Source organism: Castor canadensis, chromosome 10, assembly GCF_047511655.1.
Source record: "Castor canadensis chromosome 10, mCasCan1.hap1v2, whole genome shotgun sequence".
NCBI classification, from domain to species: domain Eukaryota; kingdom Metazoa; phylum Chordata; class Mammalia; order Rodentia; family Castoridae; genus Castor; species Castor canadensis.
This window is the reverse complement of record NC_133395.1, coordinates 147,917,868-147,927,330: the sequence shown is the minus strand read 5'-3', so window position 1 is coordinate 147,927,330 and position 9,463 is coordinate 147,917,868. Positions and strand designations below refer to the sequence as shown.

The following is a 9,463-nucleotide window of genomic DNA, read 5'->3' as shown; positions in this document are numbered from 1 at the left end:
GGACAGAGGCAAGCCCAGCCTGCTCTGCCCCATGTGCCAGCCCCTAGTCCATGGGGCCCTCCCTGGACTCCACTGCATGGAGAACCCTATTTTCCAAGGGCTAGGAGCCAGAACACAGGGAGCCCTGGGCTCAATCCTCTGGCCATTTACAGAGGAGCCCTGGGAACAGCCTTGGGGAGGGGTGGCGAAGCCAGAGACAGACAGACCAGCAGGTGGGCTGGGCCTCACACAGGGCATTTATTTGCATCTGCCAAGGGCCATCTATCTACCTGGGCATTAGACTTAGGCCCTCCTGCCAGCCCAGCACCCCAGTCTCTTAAGGGGGCTGCTGCCAACAGGACTGTGGGGAGGTGGTTGGTAGAGGCCCATCTGGGTGGGCATTTGGCACAAAGTCTGGCCGTTGGTCAGTCCCTCAGGGAGACTGGACCATGCGCTTGTGGGTGTCGAAGATGTAGCGCTTGAAGGACAGGCTGAGCGATACATGCTGTGTGGGCTCTGGCCGCTCGGTGCCCTCCTCCTGCTTGGCGGCCTCCCCGCGGCCAGCTCGGCCACGCTTCTTGAGGACAGGTGTCAGGATCTTCTTGGACTCTGGGCTGAGGCCACCTGCAAGGCAAGGGGGCGCTGTCACTTCCACACCCACAGGCACATGGCATCTTGGATAAGCCCTCCAAGAGGGACTTGGATGAGTCCCTCCCAAGCCCAGACCCCAGGCCACCCTGGACTCACCTACTGACTCCCAAAGACTGAGGCCTATTCTGTCACCCAAACCTCCATGATTTTGGTTCCCCTGACCCCATCCACCCTGCAGGCCTGTCAGGCGGACCAGATCCCCTGCTCCCGTCTGGGGGCTGCTGCCCTGGCTCCACATGGTCCATGCCTTCTGGTGTGAGCACCACCTGCCAGGCCTGGTGTTCAAGGGTCCCTGGCTGGGTGTTCCCAAATGCCCCAAGATGCCTTCCTGCCCTGTACACTTGGGGGGCTCCTGTGCCCTCTGGCCCCTAGTTAGGATTGACTGATGGGAGCTCCAGCAGGTCAGAGTGGAGGAGAGAGCAGCTGGCCAGAGCTCCTGAGAGGGTCTCTCCTCCTTGGCTCTGGCAGATGTTGCCCATCCCAGAATGTGTTCTCACAACCCTCTGTGGGCTCTTTGGGGCTTAGCTCCTCACCACACCCACAGCCTCTCAGGTGCTGCTGGCCCCTTGCTTGCTTCCAGCCCTCTGCCACTGGAAGAAGCCTCTGCGTCCTCCAGCACATGGTGCGAGAGCCACTCACTGTGGCTTGTTTCTTACATTTTTAGTTGACAAACTGCACATATTTACGGCCTATGACGTGATGTTTCAGTAGCTGCATACAGCAGGCAATGACTGGACCAAGCTTGCTAACATGTCTGTCACTAAACACACTACTTTTGTGATGAGAAATTTAAATTCTACATTTTCAGGTAGAAGGTTGGGCAAGGTCTGCAGGTATCGGCCAGCACTAAGGGGTTCCTTCCTCCCCCGATACTGCCTGGGGCGAGCCTTCTCTGAGAAGAAAGCCTCCACGAGGCTCAGGCCACAAGCTCCAGCGCCGACAGTCCTGGCTGGACGGTGAGTGGCTTAGTCCAGAAGATGCTGGCCACCTCTTCATTCTCCATATGAAAAAACAGAAGCCTAAGAGGGCAGGGTCCTCACTAAGGCCCCCAGTGAGTGTGGAAGAGGCAGGATTTGAACACCAGGGCCTCATCTGGTGGCTAAGCAGACTACTGCTCTACCCAGAGTGAAGGCAGGGACCCACCTGTAAGTGGACTTCTGATGCTGGTTCTGAAGAGGGACACAGGGCATCCTGCCCTGGCCCTGCTGCTCTAGATAATTAAAAAAGTGACAAAGGAGGGTGGATGAAGGGAGGTCTGCCCCGCCGCATGCAGGCAGAAGCGAGATGGTGGACCACTTCAAGCTCTGTATCCCCTGGGAAGGTGGGGAGCACAGCTGTTGCTCACAGGGCTCTGAGCCAGGCTGCCTACTGTGCACCTGCCAGAGAGTGCCACTGTGGACACAAGGGACTTGTCCCCTGGGGGAGGTGCCCTCTTGGGGCAGCAGGCCCTCTGTGGAGGCAGAGTGCAGCTCTTCAGGCCCCACACCTGGGATCTGCTGTCTTCCTGGGAGGGACACAGATTGTGGGGCATGGGGAGGGCCCTGGGCCAGTGCCCTCGAGCAAGTGCCAGGCTTGCAGGTCTCTGAGTTCCTGAGGTAGAGCATGCTACCCTGCTTCCTTCTGCAAACAGAGAAGGTGGCTGGCACCAGACCCTGACAAACGGCATGGACGGCCCGTCTCCCTCTGGTGCCAGGAGGTCTGATGTCTGACAAGGCATGGGGCTCCCTGGCGTCTGCGCCCTGCTGGGGAGACAGGCGTGGCCCAATCGGCAGTCCATCTCGCCAGTGATGGCTCTCGTTACACACGATGCATACCTCACACAGCCCAGAGTAGGGAAAGCCAGAAAATCTATCTGGCACCAGAGAGACGTGGCCATTCAACTGTTCTAAAGATGGCCAGCTTGTATACCTTGCTCCCTTACAGAGGCCTGGGAGCAGTACTCCGAGAGCCCTGTCCATGTGGTGCTGGGATTCATGGCAAATGCCACCTTCTTCAGTCGACTTTTCAATGCTTGGCTGAATAGTAAACGTGGCTGAAGCACATACCAGGGAGTGAGGAGTTGGAGCTTTGGCCTCCCAGCCAGGCTTGGCAGTGCACAGCCCAGGGCAGGCCACACTCTCCCAACCTGCCCCGGGTCTGACCCTTAAAGATGCCTGGGTCACACTGCAGGGCCAAGTGGTTGAGTGTGCAGCCCAGACCCAGCTCCCATGAGTTTCTGTCTGAGAAAGGCTGATAGAAAACGAGGCAGGAGTGTGATGCCCAGATAGTGTGAGGGCAATCAAGGAAATGGCTCTGTTCGTCCCCGCAGGGTGGAGGTGGCTGCTGTGGTGTGTGCCAAACACAGGGCTCACTGAGGAAGAATGTGGACCCAAGGCTAGATGACAGGGACTGGCCATGTGATTGCTGGCAAGGGTCTTGCAGACCAAGGGAAGCTAAGTGCCCAGCGCATAGGGCACCATGTGCCATCTCTGTGGGGGCCAGGCACTGCTGGGGTCAGGGTGAGTGGGTATGCAGCCCATGCTCAGTGAGTCTGCCCACCTGCCTGGCGTCCGTGTCGTATGGCCTGGTGCCCACCCTGCCACTCCATGCTCTTGGACCTTCCTGAGTTACCCGGGGAGTTGCAGTGCTTCCTGCCCCTGTGCCTCCTCCTTGCTGTTCTCCCCAACACCCAAACACACCTCCTTGAGTCTCTGACTTTGCTGGGCTCCCATCCAGGAAGATGCACCTCTGGAGTTCGAGCGATTCCCATTTCACTTCCTCCAAGTCACTGTCCAGATGTCACCCCTTGGTGAGGCCTCGTGACCCCCTTGTCATCATACCCTAGTGCTGCCCTGCCTTGTTAACCCACTCCTGTTCTCCTGATGCTCTTACCACTTTGTAGCAGGTTCTATAGTTTCATTTTGGTGTTTGCTGTCTGTGCCTGCTGAAATGACAAGTCCCATGGTAGCAGGGATTCTTGCCTGTCTTTTTACTGTGGTGATGCCGCTCTGAAGACTATGGCTCACAGCAGGCACAATACTCCTCAGTAAGTGCTGGATGAGTCTGTGGGGCCACGGGGGTGAATCTCTGCTTCCCAAGAACTCAGAGACCAGGCATTCAAAAACAGTCCAGAGATAAGCACTTACATGGTCACCATGTGGAACCAAGAAATCCCCTTGCAGGAAACAAACAAGCAGGGTGAGATTCGGCCTGAGTTTGTGCACAAACTCAGCCCCACAGCATGGAGGTGCCGCAGTCTCACAGTGGCTGCCCTGTCTGTGCGTTTGATCATGAGGGGATCATGTGTGCTGTGTCAGTTACAGAGGGGATCTAAGACCGAGAAGGGACATTCAGGACGAATGCAGTGTCTGCCTACTGTAGACCAAATCCACTGCTGCTCTGCAGGGGGAAACGTGACGCCAGTGAAAGACAGGTTATGTTAGCTCAAGCAACACGAAGTCAAGATGTTTGGAATCTTTCCACTGTGGCTGTGGGTGCAGAGGAAAGAGCGGGAAGTGGCTGTGCACAGGTGTCCCAGATCAGGGATGTGCTGTGAGTGGTGGTTTTTCTTCCTGTCTCCTTTTCTGTATTGCCTCAGGTATCTCCATGACCTTGGGTTGCTCTCCATGACATCTACTACTCATGGACATCTCCACGGCAGCCACTAGTGTGGATTCCATCCAGTGTCCAGTCCTGAGCCCAGGGCAGGTGCATCGTGCAGCCTCGCACTGAGGGAGAAGGGTGGGCAGGGGGGTATTTGTCTCCACTGCCCGGTGAGGTCAAAGCAGCCAACCAGCCAGGAAGCTCGCTGGTGCCTCTAGGTCAATGGTCATGTGTCCACCTCCATGAGAGCTGCAATGTCAAGGTCTCTGACTGCTGCTTGCACTAGGCACAGTGACAAGATACAGACTGAGGAACTGGCCTCTTTGTCCCCACAGCTTCCCTGGGCATCCATCTGACCACATGGAGCCTCTGGGCTTGGTTATAGAGAGTTGCCTGGTGCCCACCCCCCAACTCGGCCGCACTCTTGCTCATTCTCTGCCCTACCGAGCCCTGTTCTTTAACCACAAGTTACCCAGCGGGGCCTCTGAACACGGGTCCCTGTCTGGAAGGCTCTTCCTGCCTTTTCTACCTGGCAAACTCAAACTCTGCCAATGCCGCCCTGGAAAGCACCCCTCACTGACCCAGGCAGAACGGAATCTGCCCCAGAAGCCCCACTGAGCACCACGTTCCGCTATGGCTGCTGCAGGGCACACTTCTGCCTCCCCAGTGCTGGGTGCGGGGCCTGGTGTGCAGGGCTCTGGGAGGTCTGCTGGACGGAGACAGGGGTGTAATTGCCACTTCCATGTACTCACGCCCAGGTGTGCAGGACAGCAGGGTGAGGGCCAGAATGTTCCAAGGAAAAGCCCAGACTCCGACCCCAGGCTGGCCTGGTTGGACGTCCAGTGTCCTTCCTTTCCCGGGTGCTGAAGCGTAGCCCCTTACTGGCAGGTCAGGCATGAAGGATAAGGAAGGCTTCCCTTCTCCCAGGGCTTGGGGCCCAAGCCTGCTCTGTTCCCCTTCCAGCCCAGACCCCAGGATGCAATGGAAGTGGGCGGCAGTGACCCTGGTGACATTGCTACTAGTAGCTTCCTGCAAGGACCTCTCCCAGGGCCAGGCTGGCCCTTTCTCACCAAGTGCCAGCCCCACACAAAAGCACAATGGGCTGCAGACCGCTGGGTCTTGGCTAGGGCCAGGGGCAGTGGGGGCGGGGGGGAATGCGGGAAGCCTCCCTGACAGGGCATCAAAGGCCAGTAATTGCCTCCAATTGCTGGCATTGCTTTCATGTTGGGGGCCAGACTGAAAGAAGGGTTTCCATGCTGGTGAGTGGCTGGCACCCCCCAGTGGGAACTGAACCCTTGCAGGCAGTTGGGGTCACCAGGCCCTGGGGATTCCTGGGGCTGGGGCCGCTGCAGTCACTTGGCACCCCCCCTGCTGTGGTGGCAGCAGCAGCAGGAAGAGCTAGAGCAGTGGGTGGGGTCTCCTTTGGGGACAGCATCCTGGTGGTGCCTGAGGGCTGGCAGCTAGGCTGGCCGGAATGGCTGGGCACAGAGGCCAGGCAGGACGTAGGAACGAGGCATAACAGGCTGAGAGAGGAGGGTGACCTGCCTCTGCCAGGTGGTCAAGGGTGCGCAGGCAGCACAGTACCCGGGACACCTCTCAGTCTGGCTGGTGGGCATGGGGGTCTGTTGCTGAGGGCAGAGCCGAGAGTAGACCTGGTCAGGAGATCAGGGCAGGCGATAGGAACGGGGAGCAAAGGTGAAGTAGTCCTAGCACAGGGCTACTTGTCTTGTACAGACAAGCGGCCTTTTTGGCAGCCGTGTTGCAGGCAACGAGCCGAGGTGTAAGGTCTTGGTCCCACAGCAGCGTGGTAGAGCTAGGGTCTGAACACAGATCCTCCGCCAGCTGTGGCAGGACAGGGCAGCCTGAGCCTGGAGGATAGGCAGGGGAGATAAGGGGCTCCTAACCTGGTTAGGGACAGAGAGACCTGGAGGACAGGCCTTGCAGGGCTAGGGAGATCCAGGGGGCAGACAGGAGCTGGTGTCCTGCTGGGCCCTTCGGAACTTCTGGGAGAAGTGACAGTGTCTTGGGGTCCTCCAATCTCCTTTGTCAGGTGAGGTTCTTCTGTGCTTACTGCCTTAATTAACTGAGCTCATTGGCTGGGTATGATGGCTCCCTGGTTTTTCCTCCTTCCTTTCCTTGCTAGGACCCCATATGTAAACAAAGATGCAATTTGCTTTAAAAAGATAAGGTGATTAAGTTTTTTCTTTCTTTTTTTTTTTTAATCAGACCAGTATTTGGCTGTCCCTGTAACAAAAGGAATTAGGGGAAGGCAGGTGACAGACAGGCCTGTCATGCATGTTCTTCCCAGGCTCTCAAGCGCACACTTGATGGGCTCACGCGCCCCTTTGATTGTGCAGAAGCGGAGGCAGCGGGAGCCCAAACCCCTATTTTGATGTCTTAATGTTGTCTAATTCCTCCTTTAACTTACATTAAGCTTCTTAGCAGCAATGATGAATTCTTCAAAAACAAAAAAGGACCCTTTGCAGAAATATTTCTCCCGCCATGTAAACCGAAATGAGAATGCAGTCAAAGCTTCGGAGATTGGCTGGCGTGGGGAGGGAGAACAGCACATTATGAGGGATGTCTTTTTAAGGCAAACACGAAACCTTTCTCATCTAGGCAGGAAAGGTCTTGGTCTAAAGACTCAGATGGAGGCTTAGTCTTCACGAAAGGAAGTTTGCTGTCCTGAGTTCTGGTTCTCCAGAACTCTTCTCTGGAAGAAGGATCAGCAGAGTCCTGAATGAGTTCTTCCCCATGGGCTCTTGCAGGCTGGCACACCACTCAGGAAGAGTGGACAGAGTACTGCATGGCGGGGGCGAGTGGGCAGTGGATTGCACCTGGACAGAGGCCAGCTACCTCTGTGGGCAGGGTTTTGGGAAGGTGAGTTGGCTGCCTGCTCCCAGGGCTCTTCCTATGGTTCCTGGGCAAGACAGGTCTGACAGTCTCTGGTGGGGGAGGGGCGAGCTGCTGGGTCTCTGCTGTCACTGGCTAGGGCTACCTCTGGTGTTGCCACCACAACCAACTGTCATAGCAACAGCTCACGCAGTGGGGATTACACTAACACCACCTCACACCAGCCTCAGGACATCCCACAAGTTGTTGCACAGGCCAATGGTGTGACAAGGTGCCCGCCTGGCCTTAGCCTGGCATCCTCCTTCTCCAGTAACCGGCAGTGGAGAGGCCAAGGCCACAGGGCGCCTCCCAGGTCAGCACAGCCTGAGCTGGAACAGATGCTGTCGGCCAGGACTTGGATGCTGCTGGTCTCTCCCACACACAGACTGACCCTGAAAGTAGCCTGAACGCAGGGAGGGGTCTGGAGGAGGAAAGACTGTCTCATATGAGGTGGCCTGGCCCTGAGTGACCTACAGATGGGCCAAGCCAGTGCCTTGTGATCAATTAGAGTAAGCCCCAGGGGCAGTCAGAGTGAACGCTCACCATGCCTCGACTGTGCCAGTGCTATCCAAGGTGGGACAGCTGCACCTCAGCTGCACGGCCACCCCTGGGTGTGCACTAATTCTACACCCAGGGACTGAGGCCCAGAGATATTCAGTAACTTGTCCAAGGTCACACAGGGAGGACATGACAGGTCTGAGCTCAAGTTACCCTGCTCAGATTCATCTTCCCACTCTTCTCTACGGTGCTCACAGGTGCCAGCGTGTACCACTGCATGGTGCCCTGGAGATGCACTGTTGCAGGCGTGGCAGCCTCTGAGGCCAGTGGAGGAGGGGGTGTTCCTGGTGGCCTCCCATGGAGCACTGTCCCCCCCACCATGCAGAGAAATGAATTTTAATGCCCCAAATACTCCCTCCCCAAGTGTGTACACTCTTTAACAGCAGTTAATCTTCAATTAAAATACCTAGAGCAGAAACTAAGATAACTGGTTTAAAAGGTAGAGCTATTGACAATAAAAATCTTCTTCATATTGCTTTTCTTTAAAAAATTCCACGTATTAAAAATGTCATTTTTATGACTTGGGGAAGAAAAAAAGCCATCCAGAATAATGAGGGTGAACAAAGGCTCGGGGAGCAGTCATTTTCCAGGGCCCATGTGTGGCATCCTGATTACTGTATCAGCCCTATTTCCAGAGCAGAGGGAGAAGCAGGCGCGGTGACCAGCAGCAGTTGTCCTCTCCAGCTGACAGGCAAAGGGCAGGGATGGCTCAGCATCAAGGGTCCCTATCCATGCTCCCGAAAGCTGCAGACCCCGACAGTTTATCCCCCACTGCCGCGCAACCAGGCACCCTGTGATGGTGCTGATGGCTGTGAGCCGTGCACAGGAGCAGATCCCAGGTTTGGCCTGTGGCTTGGTGGCTGTGACAGTGGTGCGTGTGGACAAGCCCACCTAGAATGTCAGCACCCTTGTCCGGCAGGCATCGTCAGGGAGCATGGCCTGACCTCTGTCCCCAGGAGCCCCTTCCTTCCAGCCTTTGTGCCTATGCTCTACCTGCCTCATGCCCGGGGTCTCACAGCACAATGGGGACACTGGACTGCTGCTGGCCCAGCACCACCCAGCACAGGTACACTTGGACTAGAGCAGCCTTCACCTTGGTGCTATGACATCTTTCTTTGGAAATACCCTCAGTGGTTCTGGCTGGGCTGGGCTTCATCCCCACATGGCTGTAGGTTCTGTCATCCACTGTGGCTGGGGAGTTCACTCACAGCTAGGGGACACTGCCTAACAGTCCTAGAGAACAGGCCTTATCTCTGGAACATTTCCCACCAAGACCTGGACCAGCACTGGGGCCTGCGCTGTATTTGCATGCTTGCTAGCTCATGAGTGCAAGGGCTCCTGTCTAGAAATCTCTAAAAGGAAGCTGTTGTCACAACCCTGGTCTTGGGCCTGGACCTACATGGCCAGGCCAGTGCCACGGGATGGTACCCTGGCTGTGTGGGGATGTGTGTAGCCATGCATCTCAGCCTCTGTGTCTGGGACATTGCCCAATCACCCTACTACTCTGGCAAGGAGGGACCCACAAAGAGGCTGAGAACTGTGCATTATGGGCCCCCGGGCAGGGGCAGGGAGGTCCTGAAAATGAGCTCTGCTCTGAAGACAATATCCCTCTTCTTTGTTTTAAACAGTGTGTGGCAGCCTTAACCTACAAGTGCCTGTGTGCTCATTTGTGGCCATATGTCAGCCACCTGAATGGGCTTCTGCAGGCCTGGAGCAGGAAGGCCTGGCTCTGAAGACCCCGATGGGCCAAGGGAACCTTCGTTAGAAACAGCATCCAGGCAGGGGCCTGGGCGGGGCTGGA

General features: G+C 56.5%; 1 protein-coding gene across 4 annotated transcripts in view; it reads right to left on the bottom strand.

Annotated features, from left to right (window-relative positions):
* Positions 1-213: 213 nt before the first annotated feature.
* The window catches only part of Eefsec (eukaryotic elongation factor, selenocysteine-tRNA specific), a 188,286-nt gene continuing 179,036 nt past the window's right edge, over positions 214-9,463 (bottom strand). For all 4 annotated transcript variants that reach the window (XM_074044590.1, XM_074044591.1, XM_074044592.1 and 1 more), the window contains one exon: positions 214-603. In XM_074044590.1, the coding sequence (XP_073900691.1) occupies positions 413-603 (191 nt within the window). In that variant the 3' untranslated portion in view covers positions 214-412. The remainder of the gene's footprint in view (positions 604-9,463) is intronic.